Here is a 19,466-nt window from a genome sequence, read left to right as displayed (position 1 = left end):
CAATACTTCTCAACCTAATATTATAAATGTGTGGCAACCACAGTCCCAACTACTACTTGAAGATGTATGTGTTATTTTTTCAGCACATATTGGTGTGTATAAAACACTGAATTTCTGAGTCTACAATTACCTTTGGATCAGGTTACCAGAGTGAACCCAGGTTATTTCCTGAGATGCTGGTTTTACTAAAATCCAGGAGTAATTTGCCATCAGCCTGCAGTGATTCAGGACTTCACTGACTACAGTATCGGATCAAATATATTACTGACAGGCTGGAGTGTGAACACAGAAGCAAATGTGATTTAACCATGGCCTCTAGAGTGCATTTTTAATATATTTATAGATGGACGTATAAAAGAGTCCAAAGGAAAACAGTTTTATTAAAAACCAAATAAACCCCCCAAACAAAAAACATTTTATCCTTTTAAGACCATTTAACAAATTTAATCTTTGTTGACATAAATTGCCAACTGTCATTTCATAAGTTGAGCACTGTAAAAGAAACAATTAAAACCAAGTAACCAGACACCTATTGTTTAAACTGACTGCAAGATAAAAGCTAGATTACTTCTTAAACTGCATTTTGCACTTTGATAGATGTCTAGGAATTCTCTACTCAAATACTGATTCCATATGCTAGTAACTTCAGTTTTCCTTAAGTACTTTAGGAATAGCTTCTCACTGATTCAAAAGAGGCAACTTCATGGATGTGGCTAATAGGTGGGCTCAATAGAATGACTGCTGAATACCATTTGTCCTGGGTTAAGCAGCAGCAGTCACTTTTCTCCTTCTTAGTAGCTGGTGCAGTGCTGTGGTTTTGACTGTCAGCCTGGGAACAGTGGTGATAACACCAGTGTTTTTAGTTGCTGCTCAGTAATGTTTAGTCTGACCAAGGACTTTCTGAGTCTCATGCTCTGCCAGGGAGTAGGGAAGGCCGGGAGGAAGCAGAGACAGGACACCTGACCCAAACTGACCAAAGGGGTATTCCATACCACAGCACGTCATGCCCAGTATATAAACTGGGGGCAGTTACCTGGAAGGGTTAGATCACTGCTCGGTCGGACTGGGTATCAGTTGGCAGGTGGTGAGCAGTTGTATTCTCTTCCCTTGTTATTTCCCTTATCATTATTATTATTGGTGGTAGCAGCAGTGGTTTGTGTTATACCTTAGTTACTGGACTGTTCTTATCTCAACCCCTGGGAGTTACATTCTTTCAATTCTCCTCCCCATCCCTCTGGGAGTGGGGGGAGGAAGCAGAGCAGGGGGGAGAGCAAACAGCCACGCGGTACTGAATTACCAGCTGGGTAAACCATGACACCATTATATAAAAATGGTTTCTTGCACATTTCTTCATTCATCATTTAGAGAATTTTGCTGCAGAATCACTAAATATCACAGATTAGAAGAGACCTTAGGGTATTACCTAGTCCAATCTGCTGCTGAAAGCAGGACCACAAGAAAGCTCTGTCTTAAAAATGGCCTCTTTTAATACATGCTCCAGGACTCTAAGAAGAAAACCTGACAACCCTCAACTGACAACCGGTAAGCACAAAACCAGCGCTAAAGTTAAGAGCCATCTTTTTCTGGCATTTCCTTAATTGTATAAAATACACAATATGCATTATTCACAACTTACCTTGCAGAAACATTGGTGAAGTGCATATATGACGATATGACTACGCCTATCCTTCCTTTCCCTCCCTGTAGGAAGAAGAAGGGAATGATAGCTTAATTAACTTCTTACATTAACGGGCTTTATTTCATTTAAGACCCATACTAACCAAACTTCAAGAGAGAATATTCAGAGAACCCTTTTGCTCATGCATCTCCTGTGTAATCAGAAAGGTGGCAGTGATGGGCAGCAGCTTGTTTTTCTATGCAAGCTTGCTGCCAAGTGACATAGAAACCACTAAGTAGGATTTCTATGTGTGTACCTGTCAAGTGTTATTGACTGAGAGGAAATCAGTTATACAAGAAAAATAAACTTGACCAGTAGTAGAAACATTAGTTCAACTCTTCTAATTTTATATTACTTTTTTTCCCAGAGATCATTCACAGCAAGTCTAGACAACGTTGCAATTTCTGGCATAAAATGCTGTAAAGTACCTGTTTTGGAAAGCATATGAGTTTCCAACAGGTTTGGGCATTTTTACCTTCCCTGCACCTGAGATTTAACACAACTATTTTTCTATGGATAATTTAAAAAACATTACAAATCTTGTTAAATAAAGTACATGACATAAATTCAGTAGAATTTACCAAGCAGTAATTCCCACAGATTTGAAAACAGTTCCAGTCTCTCAGCCCATATAAGTAGCTGTATCTATCTTCATGGTCAGAAACTTGATAGTCATTACCAAAAAGCATTAATCAACAATATGCACTACCAATCTGTATACAGAATACCCAGGAATACTTTGCCCCCTTTTGCCCCATGTATGGGCCATTCTCCTGGCTGCAGTCCTGCAACTGGAAAGAATTCAACAGTTTAATACAATCATGGCATTCTGTCTGCAATTCAGGACTGGGGACTAAACAACCTGACCTGAAGGGAGGTTTAGACCTCATTATCACCTTCATTCTGTTTAGAGTGACATCTGCCAATCATACAGAGACAGATTTTCGTCACCAGCATATCTACCAACTCAGTTCTGAATTTACTTTTCTGTACTTAATTAAGGCTTTCTTTATTTCTCTTCATTGTGAGCAAGTAAGGAGAAGAAGTAACAGCACACAGTGGCAGCTTTGCTATAAGGCACTGCAATGATGCTGACAGTTAAAACCTGTCAGAAGTATCCAGGAGGTACTTGATGCCCCCACTTCCTATAACCACACAACAGTCTAAAGAGATGATCTGTTGCCTATCCTTATCCCACAGCAAAATCCATGAATGTCACAGAACATGAAGAGCTTCTGAAGAGGTTGCTGCTGAGCTCAAAATAACTTCAAGCTTCTACATACACTCACAGAAGAGGCAGTGCTAGAACCTCAGTTATCATAACATGCAAGGTCAGTGGATTAAAGCCCCTTTGAATCAAATAAAGATTGATTCTGTGTTCCCAACACTGAAAACAGATCAAACTTTTTGTTTGTTTTTTTTTTTTTAATAAGTAAGAATTAAGGACAAGGTTTTTGAAAACGAATCCAAACCGATATGTGATGTGCACACACAAAGCTCACTTACTCTGCAATGGATCACGACCACATGCTGAGGATCATTGTTCAGCCATGACTCCATGGCCTTGCAGATGGTGCACACCTTGTCGAGAGGTGGAGCATGGAGATCAGGCCATCCCACATCCATAATCTGCAATTAAACAAGTAACAGTCACAAGAGACACTTGATCCTAATACTACATATTAAGATCTGGCTTCAAATAATTATGATGGTCAAGAGACTCCACATTTATCTGAACCTCATTCAAATGCCACGATGTAAATGAACATGCTTCCAGGTCTCTTCAGGGGAGGAAGGTGATTTAAGATACCAGTACTTCTGTAAAAATAAACAAGCAACTCCTCCCTAAACCCACCAACCACTCACAAGTGACATTCCTGAAGATCTTGATTTCTTAGATGAATTTTCATTTAGAAATTCAAGTATTTTATAACAGTAGAATACTCAGAAAGTCAAAATTAGAACAAAAGAATGTTAACTGGCCTGGTCCAGTGTTTTGGGATTGTTTTTAATTTGAGATGTATTCCCTTCGAGTGCAATAGATTTGACATCTTAAAGTTCTGTTCATATTTAACATTCAACCTTAGTCACTATATAATACTGTTTACTCAACCTGTTGTTATTATATACATATTTAACCCAAACAAAGGCTGTAACCATGAACAACTTAAATTCTTCATGATCAACAAAGCATTCAAAAGGTCAAAATTGAGAGTTCTTTTAATATTTTCCTCAGGTATTTCATATCCCTGGAAATCTACTGCTATAAACGACATCTGTGCTACTCTGGCCTTATTATAGCTGCTGAAGAGTAACTGCATATCACTTTTTACAACAAATACAGTAATTGATAAGGAAGAACAAAAGGCAGACATAATTCTGACATTCCTTATGTCTCTATGGTGCAGAGAAGCAACTATGAAGTGATGATATAAAAGGGAAGTCTATATTTGAACTGAGCTCACTAGCTTCAGCTATCAGACTGTACATTACAGTATATAAATCCTAGTATCCTGTAACTGCACAAACAGTAAAACTTGGAGTATACAAAAAGTATACTTGGAGTAAAATTTGTATCACTCAATAGAAATTTTTCAGTAGCCATAACAGGCTTCAGGTCCTGTGTGCAAAGCCTAAGGGAACAACAGGAACAGTATTATAACGCACAGGCCTAACAGACACAAAACAAGAACTTGGGAGAAAATAAAAAGAGATGCAAGTGGGTGTGTTTTTATCATCTTCCAAAAGTTGTTCTCTCAATCTGTGTACCAATGCTTGCACAGCTTCAGGGCTTATGAGGCTATTTCAGCTGTATTTAACACTAGAAAGAGACGTCATAGAAGACAAGCAATACCTTTGGGTTAAGCTTGGCAAGGTCATATCTCTTTTCAGAGAGGTTTAACACCTGTTTAGAAAGAAAGAAAAAAAAGCATCAGCCATCAAGACTTCAGAACTACTGTAGTAAACAGCTGTATTTGAAACACATCATGGTTACAAGAAAGTAAGCTCATAAGACTTCAGGTTTGCCACTGTTTTACTAAACTGAATTAACATTTGAAGTCAAGCAGCACTAGAAAATGTATTTTAGGTGTTCAGTTATTACAAGATGAAACTAGATGCACATGTTGAAAAAGGATAATAAGCCTTTTGCTATATTTTATTTATTTCACATGGCTTTAATTGAGTCAGAGCTATGAGAGACCTGGGCACCCTGCGAAATAACTGCATGGCAAAAGAATCAACAAAGAATGGTGGGGGAGGGTGGTACAGTCTTAAATGTCTGAAGTGCCTGGCAAGAAGATATTGGTCTGTCAGAACTTCACAGGGAAGATATGGCATAGCTATTTAACTACAGCTCAGCCTGTGAGATCTTCCAACTCTGCTGTTAAGCCATTAGCCAGGAAGTTAACATACACCTAGTGCTTAATAAGGAACAGTTAAAAAGAGAGACTGCTAAATTAACAAAAAGGAAGAAGTATACAAGTATATTTGACTCGTTAAGAAGAGCTTTAAAACAGCAATCACTAACAAACCATTCTATGATATGATTCTATGAGAGGGAACAGCCTCAAGTGGCACCAAGGGAGGTTTAGACTGGGTATTAGGGTTTCGTTTGGGCTTTTTGCTGTTATACGTGTGCATCTGGAGCAGACTGAAGGCATCTTTGAAACATGAGACTCAAAAGAGTTTAAAATGAGCTCTCTGGATCTACAACGTCGCTGTGGTTTGCAAAGGTTATCTTGCAAAGTTGTAGAAACATACTTGCAGCAGACAGCATCAAACTTCCTTTTGACCAAGCCAGCCAATTTCCGAAGTGCTCATTAGAATACAAGTAAATAAACAGAACTAAACTAAAATAAACCCAAAACCAACACATCCAAACCCTGCAAGAGAATCAGACTGCAATCCTGCTTAGACAGAGGACACCCTAAACAAGACTTACAATAGATCAGATTTTTGTAATACAAACAGCTATTTAGTAAGATTTAACTGAACTGAGACTACAAACTTATTTCACAGATACAAAAACACTGCTGTTGCACAGAGAAGGCCACTTAGTAGAGCTGAGTTTCAACCAGTAAAAGGCTTACATCCAGAAAGTCTTCAAACTTACTATCTTGTACCTTACAAGCTACCAGTGCCTGATGGACAGGAAGGCAATGGCAAGAAGGTGGCATGCTGAGGCCACCAGACCACACTACAAGTGCATCTTCAGGACAAGAGCTGGTTCATAATGCACCTATGACACCTCACTTTGTGAGCAAAAGATAATGTGTTTAAACCATTAGGTGGCATCTCTCCAGAAACTAATTTCCACTGTGAGTCAAGTTTATGCTCCTGAAGCATGGATTTGACTGTAACAGCTTACACATGCTTTATTCTATTTTCACAGTTTAAACATTTCTTAGTTCACTCTAAGCCAGCAGAAGAAAAATATACTGGTCCTGTTTTAAATTCACCTTCATAGCACAAGCTGAGACAATACATGCCATAGGGTTTAGATCCACTAGTGAGAAACAGGACAGAAGATGAACAGTTTGGGTCATTTAAAATCCAAGATACTCTGCATATGGAGCTCATTATAGATTTGCTTACAACTTCCTACAGAAAACCAAGGAGAGGGGAAAAATGCATCTAAATCAAGTTAATGAGAAAGACCTGGACAGAACACGCAAACAGCATCCCTGCTTTTATATGTTGTTTCACTATATATGGTAGAGACAGCCAAGATATGATGGTGAGAGACTGTCAGATACAAAGCTGAGGACCCGTATGTAGCTGGCTGCTCCACGTTTCAGGGTTTGTTCTTTTAAAAGCATGCTTTGAACAATGAAAATGGTCAGTGCAATTATTCTACCGCATTTGACTATGTGCTTCCACAACAGAGACTGCAGTGCCACCAGCAGAAAAGTGCTTTTAATCATAGAATCGAGAACAGTTAAGGTTGGAAAGGACCTTAAGATCATCCAGTTCCAAAACCCTGCCATGGACAGGGATATCTCACACTAGATATGTCACCCAAGGTTCTGTCCAGCCTGGCTTTGAACACTGCCAGGGATGGGGCAGCCACAGCTTCTCTGGGCACTCTGTGCCAGCGCCTCAGCACCCTCACAGGGAAGAACTTCTGCCTCATATCTAACCTGAACTTCCCCTGTTTCAGTTTGAACCCATCACCCTTGTCCTGTCGTTACAGTCCCTAAGGAAGAGTCCCTCTCCAGCATCCTTGTAGCCCCACTCAGACACTGGAAGCTGTTCTGAGGTCTCCACACAGCTTCTCTTCTCCAGGCTGAACAGCCCCAATATTCCCAGCCTGTCTTCATACGGGAGGTGCTCCAGCTCCTGCTCATCCTCGTGGCCTCCTCTGGACTTGCTCCAGCAGCTCCATGTCCTTCTTATGTTGGGGACACCAGAGCTGCACACAGTGCTGCAAGTGGGGTCTCACAAGAGCAGAGCAGAGGGGCAGGATCACCTCCTTCGATCTGTCCTTGCCTAACATCTTAACACCCTACTGAAAATCTTACTCTTGCTTGCACAGCTATAAAAAAAGGTGGACCAAAGAGGTTTTAGATTACTGACTTCTAGTTTATAATGATACACGTGGACCTACAAGTGGTCTTCCTGCAAGACATAAGATGTGTCACAAATGACTGATCCTACACATACCAAGTAATTATCACCATGTTTGGATTTGAGCATCCGGGTTACATCTTGCAGATTGTGGAGGTAAGTTTCCTCAGAACAGCTAGCAGGGAAGGAGACAGAGATGATCCGTTCTGTGATGTAAGTGAGGTCAAGTTCATAGCCCTCCTCCATAATGTGATCAAAGTCTGCACTTCTGTGAAGAAATTGGATGTGTCAGTTTACAGCAAAGCAGCCAAGAACAAACATAGCTTATTAATGGAAGGCACTCCCACTTGGACTCATACAGTCAAGCATCTGATGTGATGTTTCCAACATTTTCATTACAATTGCAACTTACTAAATGCTACAGAGCTCAAATTACTGGGTTCAGTACACAAGAAGAGTTAGCCAAACATCAGAGTTCTTTGCATCAAAACTACAATGAACAAATCTCTGCAATCAATAATGTAAGAAAGGAGTACAATGAATATAAGCAACTTTGACTAACACTAGTGCAACAGATTCAGAAGTTACACAGAAAACATACAGGTACCTAATGTCTGTACAAATGCTTAAAAATAGGTAGTTTCACCAGTGACCTGTAAAACACTGAAGATACCATCTTGAAATCTGCTCTGAGTAACACCAAAGTGAATCCAAAACCAGTCTCCAAAATGCAACAGACACCAGTGTAATGCAGTTATTCTCTACAGGTTAGTCTACAGATACTGCTGAACTTCCTTTACAGGCTGAGGGCATAAGCAGGCACCTTACCTTGTTCTTCTTAATAATCAGAGGATTACAGTCATTAAGTTAAAAGTAAGCTCAGCAAATAGGCCCAGTTGTTTTCTCAGAGAGGGATTGTAAAAATGGCCTGTGCAGAGCAGGACATGTCTTGCAGAAGACTGAACTCGCAGAAATTATAACCACAGGTAACAAAACCTAAACCCACCACAGCACTATGTGACGGTACTACACAAAATAGGAAAGAAATACTTGCCGTGATCCTTTGTCACAACTGAAAGAGGAGCTCTTCGAAGCGCTGCTGGAATTCTGTAACAAAGAAAGCAGAGCAGTCAATCCAGTACCTTCCTTGCCACCACTGATGTCAATCTATGTTCCTACCTTTTTTTCTCATTTGTTATGTCCATACTGTGTAAAACTTTAGGAGCAACAGGATAAGAAAGGATCACTGCCTTATGGTTTGGCTGCAAACACTGCCAGTATGGCCAGGTTAATGTCCAACTCTTCATACAGACTCACTACTACCTTTTCCAACTCAGTACTGCCAGAGAAGGGCTGTTGGTCTTTTATGCTCTTGGTAACTGCCTTAAGGTTAGAGAAAACATTCAATGGACTTCAGAGAAGATGGGGCTTGAATTTCTCTATAAACCTGCAGAATTAAGTTCCTCACAAGTGATACTGTTATTTCAATACTGAAAAATGAACTCAATTTATTCCTGTATCAGAGTTTGAACAGAAGCCTGAGCTGCAATGATTTTGCTTTATGAGAATTTCGTTTGTATCTTTTGTAGCTTCATTTGTTCAGTAACTATGCGTTAAAAAGTGTCAAAATGTGCTCCCCTATGAACCTTAGCAATAGAATTTTTTTCACTTAAATTTAGCTGTCTCAGAATTAAGCTCCAGTGTGACAGTCACCCAAGCTCTATGTAGAGAAAGAGAGACATCTAAAGGGGGCAGTACCCCTTCCTTCCATGAGAGGTTTCTAGAGTAAGACAGCTATTACTATACTAATAGTAAATAAAAATATTTACTTTACATTTAGATACATCTTTCTATACAGAAAGTCAGAAGTTCAATTTATGCATCAATAACTCCAGAAGAGAAGGAGTATTCACTCATCTTCCTACCCTTGAAGTTATACTTACTATACAGAAAAACACACAGAAAAGCTTATCTAGATTCCAGAAATAGGCTGTTCTGGCAAATTTCAAAGCATAAGGTGCACCTCCACGTAGGTGTTGGCCCCAGTTCCGCTAGTTCCTGTCTTTACTTAGATAACAGACAGTGAGGAACCTTCATGGTATTTTCAGCTTCTTTTTACTCAAGCTTTTCTCAGGATTTTAAAGGCTGTAGGTAACACACTGTGGGTGCCTAACCAAGTAAAAAACTCAGAATTGAAATTCAAAACAAAGCTTTTAGCATGTTTTGGTTTGCTTTTATAGCTAGAAAGCAGTTGATGGAACATGCCTCTCCCTTCACTCCCTTGGTCTCTCTTGGGTCACACAGATGTATTCATAACTTAAGGATTCCACCATTTATTAATCACATTCATGACTAAACCTCCATGTAACCTGAATAATCAGGCACTTATTTCCTTATTAGAGGAAGCCACTAAGTGATAAAATCATTCCCTGTTGCACAGTGTTGTAGCACATAAGCTAGCACAACACATAACCTAGTAGCATGCAGTGTGTAAGTATATGAACAATAACATAACACGAACCACTAGCAGCAAAAAGCCCTGCTACTGAGATCTACCATGTTTCACTGCATGGGCTCAACTAGTTGCAATACTCCTCAGTCTGTCGTTATGGGTGTGCTTTTATACAAATTCTAAATAACCCCCAAAATCAACATAAGCCTTCTATCATCTTCAAAAGACACAGATTCAGACTACGAAACTCTCCACTGCCTACCTACGGCACACCAAACAACTCAATTTTATTTAACTCCTCATCAGGTCAAGATGACCTTGTACATCACACATTGCCTACAGTCAGTGACTTGGCAAATGGACAAGCAGTCAAGACACAACTCTGTTTTTCTGCATGTCCTCTGCTTTACAATCACTTCCTCGTCTTTCCATGGCTTAATTATATTGCAGATAGTGATACATTCATTCTGTTAATTAATTATGTTGCAGATAGTGATACATTCTTTTTATTTCAGTGATACATTCTTTTTATTTCTCTTTACTATTTGTTAGCTGTCAGTGGCCACACCACCAACTCTTCCCCTCAGAGCTAAAATACTTAGAAAAATCCAAAAGGATAAATGACTCACTACAGAGGCAGAATGGTTACTGAAATAAGGTTTTTCAAGGTTTGATGAAACACACACCATACATGCACACACGTCTACAATGTGTTGTCAAATACAAGAATAAGCTGTTACAGCATTTCCCACAGCAGGCAATCTGTGAGCCAGATTCTGACTGAATTCAGATTTAATTCTGTACCGTCATACACACCTGCCAGCAGAATATGGGTTTCACCAAGCACAGGATTCAATGGCACAGGGCAAACCACCCATAAAGGCAAACCACCAGCTGGCATCTCCCAGAAAGGACAATTACACTGAAAATCTTGCAAAACTAGATGGGATTTCAATTCCCTGTCAACCAACAGCAGTAGAAAAGATGAAGGGGAATGAAAAATAATGGCTCAAAGTGGGGTGTTCAACTCCACTGGGTTAAAAACCTGAAGTTGTAATTAGGACAGATGTAACTAGTGCTTAACTTGTTGCCATTAGGACAGACTACCCTGAGATAACTCTTCCTTGAGTTTCTTCCCACAGTTCTGTCCCCATACTTCTCTACAGCATAACCAGCCACTTTAGAAGCAGAGTTCTGAAGAAAGAAAACGCCTCCCATTCTCCCATTCGTTCAGTTTTAAGGATTTTTTTATAACCCAAACAGATAAATCTCAAACAATAACACATAAAAGTTATCCCTCTGTAAACAAGGGTAAACAAGAGTCTTTTTGGTCAGACAAATTTAGCTGTAGTTGTGGTATGAAAGCCAGCAGGGGGAAGCAATTGCTTCTCCATAGACATCTGTCTTCCCTCCAGCCACAAAACAGTATTAAGGAGCAAATCCACTGCATCCAACATACTACATCATTGCCCTTTTCCAGGGAATAACCAAGCTGTGCAACTCATTCCTTTGACGTCCTCCTTACTGCTTCTTCTACCATCTTTGGCTTGGGCATCTAGCCCTGGCCACATTCAGAGACTGCTACCCCAGCTTCATCAAAACCCATCCTCAGACGGGACCATCCCAGAGTCCAGGACTTCTTTAATTCACCTACCTCTGACACCAAAGAGAGTGAACTTGTTTATGGATTACCTGGTCTGCCTCAAATAGCAAGTTCATACTGTCCCAGGCTGCGCCGCACACCCTTACAATCTCTCTTCCAGTCCCTCCACAGCTTCAGAGCAAAAACACGACACAGGTATAGTAGAGGCCATCTCACATGCACTGAGATGGCATTAAGGCACCTTCTGCACTAGTCCAGAAACAGAAGGAATAAGAAATAACCTCTGCTAAGTGTGCATCCCCTCATCTATGCTAAAAAGCTGCCTCTCAAGGAAAGAAATGAGGAACAGCAAGTAAAAACATAATGAAAATCTCTCAGCATGACAATTGTCCTCAACCTTTCTGAGAACTGAATAAGGGAAGCTGGGTTACAACTAGTAGGCTTACTCCATAGGCTGAGGTCTTCTGCAGTAGAGCGTCAGAAACCGGAAAGATCATGAAGGGACAAAGGGTGAAGGGAGATGAGTTTTGCACCAGATAAATTCATTCACGTTTTGTCAGTACACTGATTTTCCTACCTTTTATATGACAGCTCTGGGAAACAATCAAAACCTTACTCTGTAAAACTGCTAGTTTCCAAACCCAAAGTAAAACTAGAAATGTAGGCCACACATGTGCTTAGAAATAGCAGGTGGGATAACAAGTCATTTTGAGACTAGAATCAAAGGCAGGCTAAGGAAGCCAAATGCAGAATCATTCACTAGCCTTTCCCAAGGCTATTGAATTATAATATAATCCAATATCTGCTTAAAAGCTATCTCAGCAGAATTTAAGAACTACTGGTTTCAAGGATGAGGGTTTTTTAAACAGCTGAGACAGCTGTACATCAGCTATCTGCTCCTCCAAGGAACAGTACTACTGAAAACTCACCATTCAGGATCTGACATGCATTCATGCAGCTCATCTATATCTTTCCTGGTCTGTTTCTTGAATGGGAAGATTAACAAGTGTAAGTATCAATAAGTAGAACCTACAAATATCTGAAATGTAAATCAGTGAGTAATCTGTGACTTAACGGTTTCAAAATACATTTTGAAAGGATGACATGGATCTGCTTGGGATATAACTATTTTATTTGTGTCTCTTTCTAATGTGGATATAATTATCAGAAAATGCGATTAGAAAACCTGCCATAAAATTACATGCATTTTACACAGCTTTTAATTAGCTTATGAGGTTTTTTCCACACAACTGTTTGCTGTTCAAGGAGTCACAAATAAAACCATGAATAGAAACACTGCTCAGCAGGAGACATGAATGCATTTTAACATTTTTGATGGTTTTTCAGTACCCAAGCCATGGGCAGGAATTATAAGAAATTCTCTAACTTATTCTAAGGCATAGTAGAACAGTTCTATCTGCTCCAGGGCACTACAGAAAAGACAGGACAATGGACTACACTGACCACTGGGCTGCTCCAACATCCTAATTCCTACTGACACAGTAGTGGCTTTTAGAAGCTACAGTGAAACACATGTTTGGATGTCTTGGATGAGAACCAAGATTTGCATAATCTTTTGGCCTCTGGCTTTAGAATGATTCTTAATGTAGAAAAAGATTCATGCCTTGTGAATACAAATGTCTCTATGCTATTCTGTGTCTATTCCTGCAGTAAATATTAAAAGATTAATGAAAATAAAAATATCTTTTCTGGAGTTGATTCTGCAGAAGTGATTTATCAACATTTCTACTGCAAACAGCTGTTTGTTTGGCTAAACATTGTAGTTTTGTTCTGTATACTGTGTTCCATAAAAATAATGAACTGTTCCCCTGTGTAGTGTAAGAGCAACAGTCCAGACAGACATGCCCCTTGCAAGTAGCAAAAGTTACAAATCCCAGCTTGCTCTCCCCCTGCCAAAAACTATCCTGACTCTTAGTTGCTGACAAAGCTGCTCCCAAAGCTCTTCCCTATAATACATAGCCAAGGCAGGCCAGGCTCCCCTAAAAGAGCTGACTGTAGGACATCTTTATCAAGATGGTTGGGCACTTGGTTGTAGAGTTCTATCTACCAATCTGTCAGGGCAACAAGGAACTAAGTGGGGCAGGAAACCAGAATCATCAGGGACTGCAGTGACAGGATAAGGGATGATGGGTTCAAACTGAAACAGAGGAAGCTCAGGTTAGATAGGAGGAAGACGTTCTTTACTGTTCTATCACTACAGTCCGTCTCCAGCAACCCTGTAGCCCCCTTCAGATACTGGAAGCTTCTCTTCTCCAGGCTGAACAGCCCCAATGTTCTCAGTCTGTCTCCATATGGGTGGTGCTCCAGTCCCTGAGCATCCTCATGGCCTCCTCTGGACTTGCTCCAACAGCTCCATGTCCTTATGTTGAGGACACCAGAAATGTGCACAGTGCTGCAAGTGGGGTCTCAGGAGAGCAGAGGAGAAGGGCAGGATCACCTTCCTCAATCTGCTACTCATGCTGCTTTTGATGCAGCCCAGCACATGGCTAGTTTCTGGGCTCAAGCGCACACTCATGTTCAGTTTCTCATCAACCAACACCCCCACAGCCAACCTGTGTTGGGCAACCCCAGCTGTGCCTGGGATTGCCCTGACCCAGATGCAAAGGCTAAGGGCTCTTCAGGAGAGAATACTGAATGCATGTAAAGTCCCTATTCAAGTGAGAATGGGGCACAGTTGATGTTTCACTTCTTATACAATTTTACAGATGCAATGGCTGCATCTAGCCCCATGATTGGAAACAGCACTTTCTTAAGAATCACTCAGCCTTACAACTTTACACCTCTTTTCCAAACAGGAATAGGTGTTCCTACGTCTGGGTTTCAGGTGGGTGCTTTCTTCTCTTTCTAAATGAACTCCTGATGCTCATCCCTGTCACCCTTTGCTACTCCATGGGAAGTAAGCACCAAAACTTTCAGGAAACCTAATACTCAAATAACAACCAGTGAAAAACAGAAGAGGACAAAAGGCACAGCTGAAAAAAAAACTGTTTGTCATTAAGGCTGCCTTCAAAATGGCTCTGCATGAGCTATACATGTACAGAAAAATCGCAGACACGTATGGCTTGGCTTGCATAAAAAGCAACCAGTACAAATAGAAAGCACTCTGAAGTATTCAGATGTAACACAAAGAAGCTATAAACTTCCAACTAACAATAGAAAATGATCTGCAATTATTTTCCTCACAGTGTATCTCATTATTTTGATTCACATTTGTTACTCTAGAAGCAGCTGTCAAAACGAATTATTCACATGCAGATAAATATGAAGTTTGCTCTATTGGGACTCTTTTTTAGTTAATTTGTCTAGTTAAGGAAGAGTGAAGGAAGAAATAATCTTGTCACTAGACATGTTAGCTGGTCTCAATATTAAGCTTTTTGATAGTCTACTTCCTGAAGATAGGCTCTTCATTAAGGACAGGCTGGGGTGTCACCTCTATGTCAGTGACCAGCTGGAGCGTGCAGAGCTCTGCCTGGGGATGGATGAGGAGCTGACTGAGAGCGTATGGGTCAGGATTAAATAGAGAACCTGCTCAAGATTGTCCAGAGGAGGGCACAAAGATGCTCTGAGGGCTGGAGAACCTCTCCTGTGAAGACAGGATGAGAGATCTGGGATTGTTCAGCCTGAAGAAGAAAAGGTTTTAGGGAGACCTTAGAGCAGCTCCCAGTAGCTAAAGGAGAGAAACTTCTTACAAGGGCATGTAGCGACAGGACAAGAGGGAATGGCTTTACATTGACAGAGGGGATACAGAGATGAAGCATTAGAAAAAAATCTTCCCTGTGAGGGTGCTGAGGCACTGGCACAGGTTGCCCAGAGAAGCTGTGGCTGCTTCATCCCTGGAAGTGCTCAAGGCCAGGCTGGGCAGGGCTTGGAGCAACCTGGCCTAGTGGAAGGTGTCCCTGCCCATGGCATGCGGTTGGAACTGGATGAGCTTTAAGGTCCCTTCCTGCCCAAACCAGTCTAGGATTCCATGAATTTAGAAATAATTTTACTGGAACAATGTGAATAAGCGCATGGATCCAACCACAGAGATGACTTCAGTTGCACCCCAGGTAAAGAAACTATGCTGCTAATACAAATGCAATCTCTGTGAAGGTCTCCTGTCTGTGCATGTACTGAAGGATCAGAACTCTTCACACCCTACACTGAATGGCACTAGCAGCACTGAAACACAGATGATACACAAAACAAATGCAACATGCACAAGACTAACACTCTGAAATAGATGCTCATTTACTGCAGTACACAGCACTGTTCTTGAATTGAACAATGAGCTGGTAAAGATCATATACATGCTGCAAGTCTATCCTGCCCCCTTTTCAATGCTAACTTCATCTTTACAGTGGGGAACCAAATACCTGCCTCACAGTTGCCTACTAACAGATAGTTATCTACAGGCATTTCCCATGATTTAGTTAAAAATCAAAGAAACCTGGCAACTCTGATTGTCATGGTTTAACTCCAGCTGGCAAGTAAGTACCAGGCAGCCTCTTGCTCACTCACTCCCCACCACAACTGTGGAAAAAGGAAAAACCCATGGGTTGAGATAAAAACAGTTTATTGCAATAAAGTAAAACATTATATAAAAAATCATAGTAATAATAATTGAAATAATGAAAAGAGAGATAACAAAAAGAGAGGAGTAAGATCCAAGACAGACAAATGATGCACACTACAATTGCTCACCACCCACCAACCGATGCGCAGCCCATCCCAAGCAGCAGTACTGAACATGTGCAAGACTTCCATTTGCGGAAATTTCTACATCACTTGCAAGACTGGGTCCTACTGCACTTCAACAAATGTATTTATTAGTGCTTGTAGCAGCAGTAATACAGGAATAATGACACAGGTTTGGGAAAGGGCATTTAATTTGTTTTGTCAATAACCTAGCACAGTAACTTAAACAAGTAAAGGCTGAAAGACTGACTGTATATTGACCACAATACAAAGACTATTATCTTTCCTGCTGGAAAAAGAGCCCTCGTTTTTTTTTCAACTCCTGTGAATACAATGAGCCTATGAACATTTTAATATTTCACTTCTCCCATGCTTGATTTAGAAATAAAGAACAGAGAGTTCATTTCATTGTTCCTGGATAAACCCAGCAGCAAACCCCCCACTAATCAAAGGCTAACTTCACACAGTACAGAAACCAGAGTGAGTGCTTTGAAACTGCTAGCAATGAATGCTTTGTGAAGATGGACTAAAAATAAGCAGCCACGAACAGGAGAATACATCAGGGCAAGGAAAGGAAAGACAGGGAAAGAAAATGGAATTACTTACCGTTCTGGTTACATGATTTTTAACAGCCTCAGAGTTATTAGTCTGCAAAAGGAGACAAGTTAACAAAAATTACTTTCATTTTCCAGGTAGTTCAAGCATATTCTCTAATAAATCTCCTAAAATACACATACAACAAACAAGCACTTCTGAATGCTTTCTACATTCTACAGTATTAATGACCAAACTACGTTTCAAAGAGACACAGAAAAAATGATTTTATATGATCAGCCTGCGTATTCAGGTATTGTAAGCCGGCATGCAGCCACTAAGGGTGCTTTCTCCCCATTACAGCATACATGGAGATGTGTGTGCTAACCGTGTATTCCCTTTTGTATTTTTGCCCAATCTCTAATTTTATACTTTTACATGTAAAACAGACACTTGTGTAGGTACTGATCAAGTGAACTGCCCAGGATTTTCTTTAAGCAACATGAAAAGTCTCTGTTCAAGGCTTTAAAATATGCTAAATCATATCTAAGGAGGTTTAAAATAAACCTTTTAAAAGAAATAAGCCAACCCATTACTACAAAAATCCAACACACCATCAGGAGTATAACCTGCCATCAGTACATGTTTTTTACTTATAACTACAATCAGTATGAAATCAAGGTAATGTAATGGGGAAGTTGAGTGTTAAAACCAGGTGAAAATACCTGATAAAAATGTTTGCTTAAGACCTCAATGAAGTTAAGATCTGGCATTTCACAAGAGAAAAATATCCTAAATTAAGGATTTTACCATTTGGTATAATAATGGTAATATAATAGAAAACAGAAAATAATTATAAATAAACTAATAAAAAATAATAGAAAATAACAGAAGTATTTAACCTTGAAAAACACTCAAAATGAGAAAACTAAATGACACCAGAACTAAATCAGTGCTGTAGGTCAGGTAAGACTGCACCAAAATTCAGTGTTCCCCACTCCACAAGTCTGCAAAGCCCACTGCGTACAGAGCAATGCCTCATGTTCAGCTGCATAAAAATACTGCTTCAAAAGACAAGTTCAAGTTCTGTGCAAAAATCAAGAAGGTTTTGTTCAGAAAGCATTAAAGCTAAACCGGAGCAAGCTACATTGCAGCTGTAGTAACCAGTGTTATCATTACAGCTAACAAACCATCTGCATCTTTGGCCTGCGGGATGCAAAATCATTTCACAATCTGGAAAAAACCAGGCTGCTCCAAGTCCATCCAACCTGGCTTTGAACACTGGCAGGGATGGGGCAGCCACAGCTTTCCTGGGCACCCTGTGCCGGCACCTCACCACCCTCACAGTAAAGAACTTCTTCCTTATATCTAACCTGAACTTCTTCCTTATATCTAACCTGAACTTCTTCCTTATATCTAACCTGAACTTCTTCCTTATATCTAACCTGAACTTCCCCTGTTTAAATGTGAACCCAGCACCACTTTTCCTATCGCAAATCAAGAAAAGTAGAAGTATTATTGGTTGATGAAGCTGGAAAAAAAAAGGAAAGGAAGGAAAAAAAAAAAAAGGAGGTAGTTTTAAAAAGTTTGAAGGCATTTCTGCTTCCTCGTCAGTTCAGGAAAGCTGTATGAACCAGAATTGGAGAAACATCTCCACAAAGGTTTCTTCAAAGCTTACAGATTTCCTCACAAGGAGACATGGCACTATGGTTCTGCATGGTGACAAAGCAGGAACTGAAGAGGCAAATGTAAGCCTCCACTGGCTATTTCCACCCTTTGCAAACAAACTGGAGAATAGCACAGCCCTGTTGCCTTTCCCTTCCCATGATGTGCAGGCCCGCTCATGACACAGGCAGCTGCAGCCTGCAGCATTCCCTGGCAGAACTGCTCTGGTGAGACTGAAGGAAGGAGGCAGGAAAGATCACACCAATGGGGAGGTCTGGCAGACTTGGTGTGCCCTCTACCTCCACCACGTCATGCTTGCTGTATGTGTGTAACGCTTTGTACGCATCTGGTGTGTCCTGTGAGCTAAAGTCTTCTCTACTTCCTACATCCAAAAAGACCCTGTAAATAACAGAGCCTGGTATTTTCCTAGTTAGCCACAAGATTTCCATTGTACTGCTTGAAAGAAGAAAAAGGAAACAAATTAGTCATTAGTCACAGAAATCCATTTACAAATCAAACCCACTTGGTGCAATTTTCCAGCAAAGCTTTTGCTGATTTAAGCCGGAAACCAAAATCATCCCTGGCAGATGCAAAATTGTTGCATATGTCACTCCCTAATCCAGCCTAGTCACTGTCATCATCCTCCAGGGAATTTGGAGGTCACACCTGATTAACCCAAGTTAACAATCTTCTGTCTTCCAGCACTGAGGTCCCACTTAAAATGAAACTGGAGAATGCAATCCTTCATCTACATGTCCAACAGCACAAACAGTAATTCAGCCTCAGATTCTTCAAGAAGTCTCTGGCAGGCTCACATTAAAACCAGATGGACTGTGCTCCATGGGAACTGACTGCCTCACTTCTTGGGTTTTCTGGGAAGATGTGTTTAAAAAGTAAATGAATGCAGTGAGGATAAAAATACATGTTATCCTATCTACTGATCTTTCTCAGACAAAGCATCCGTGGAGCACTCAACAGGCTCCATGGAAAAAGGAATGTGAGGGGTTTTGATAAAAAGGACTAATTTTCTTTCAAACAATATTACAGTATTAGAGTACTGAGTAGTCTTAAGGTTTTCTGGTTTCTTCCTGTCTTTCCCCATATATAATTGGGGATTTGGGTTTGTATTTCTTTGTATCACAACGCACTGTCACAAAAATTCACTTTTAATTTGAGAAATGCTGGCACTGGGGTGGACACATTAAGGTATGTGTAAACTACCATAGCTTTCATGGAAAAATGGGATCTGCAATTAGAATGAGGCTCAA

At 40.4% G+C, this 19,466-nt stretch overlaps 1 protein-coding gene across 3 annotated transcripts in view; it reads right to left on the bottom strand.

The window, feature by feature from the left end:
• The window catches only part of TNS3 (tensin 3), a 197,570-nt gene that overhangs the window by 82,025 nt on the left and 96,079 nt on the right, over positions 1-19,466 (bottom strand). For all 3 annotated transcript variants that reach the window (XM_057431640.1, XM_057431641.1, XM_057431642.1), the window contains exons 6-11: positions 16,606-16,647; positions 8,301-8,353; positions 7,343-7,514; positions 4,533-4,583; positions 3,185-3,307; positions 1,637-1,701 (exon numbers count right to left, since the gene is read on the bottom strand). In XM_057431640.1, the coding sequence (XP_057287623.1) occupies positions 1,637-1,701; positions 3,185-3,307; positions 4,533-4,583; positions 7,343-7,514; positions 8,301-8,353; positions 16,606-16,647 (506 nt within the window). The remainder of the gene's footprint in view (positions 1-1,636; positions 1,702-3,184; positions 3,308-4,532; positions 4,584-7,342; positions 7,515-8,300; positions 8,354-16,605; positions 16,648-19,466) is intronic.

The sequence above is a fragment of the Pezoporus wallicus genome, unplaced genomic scaffold (assembly GCF_028554395.1).
Source record: "Pezoporus wallicus isolate ANWC-B61680 ecotype Strahan unplaced genomic scaffold, APGP_CSIRO_Pwel_v1 scaffold_11491, whole genome shotgun sequence".
Classification (NCBI taxonomy): domain Eukaryota; kingdom Metazoa; phylum Chordata; class Aves; order Psittaciformes; family Psittacidae; genus Pezoporus; species Pezoporus wallicus.
The sequence above is the reverse complement of the archived record's forward strand: the minus strand, read 5'-3'. Positions and strand labels throughout refer to the sequence as shown.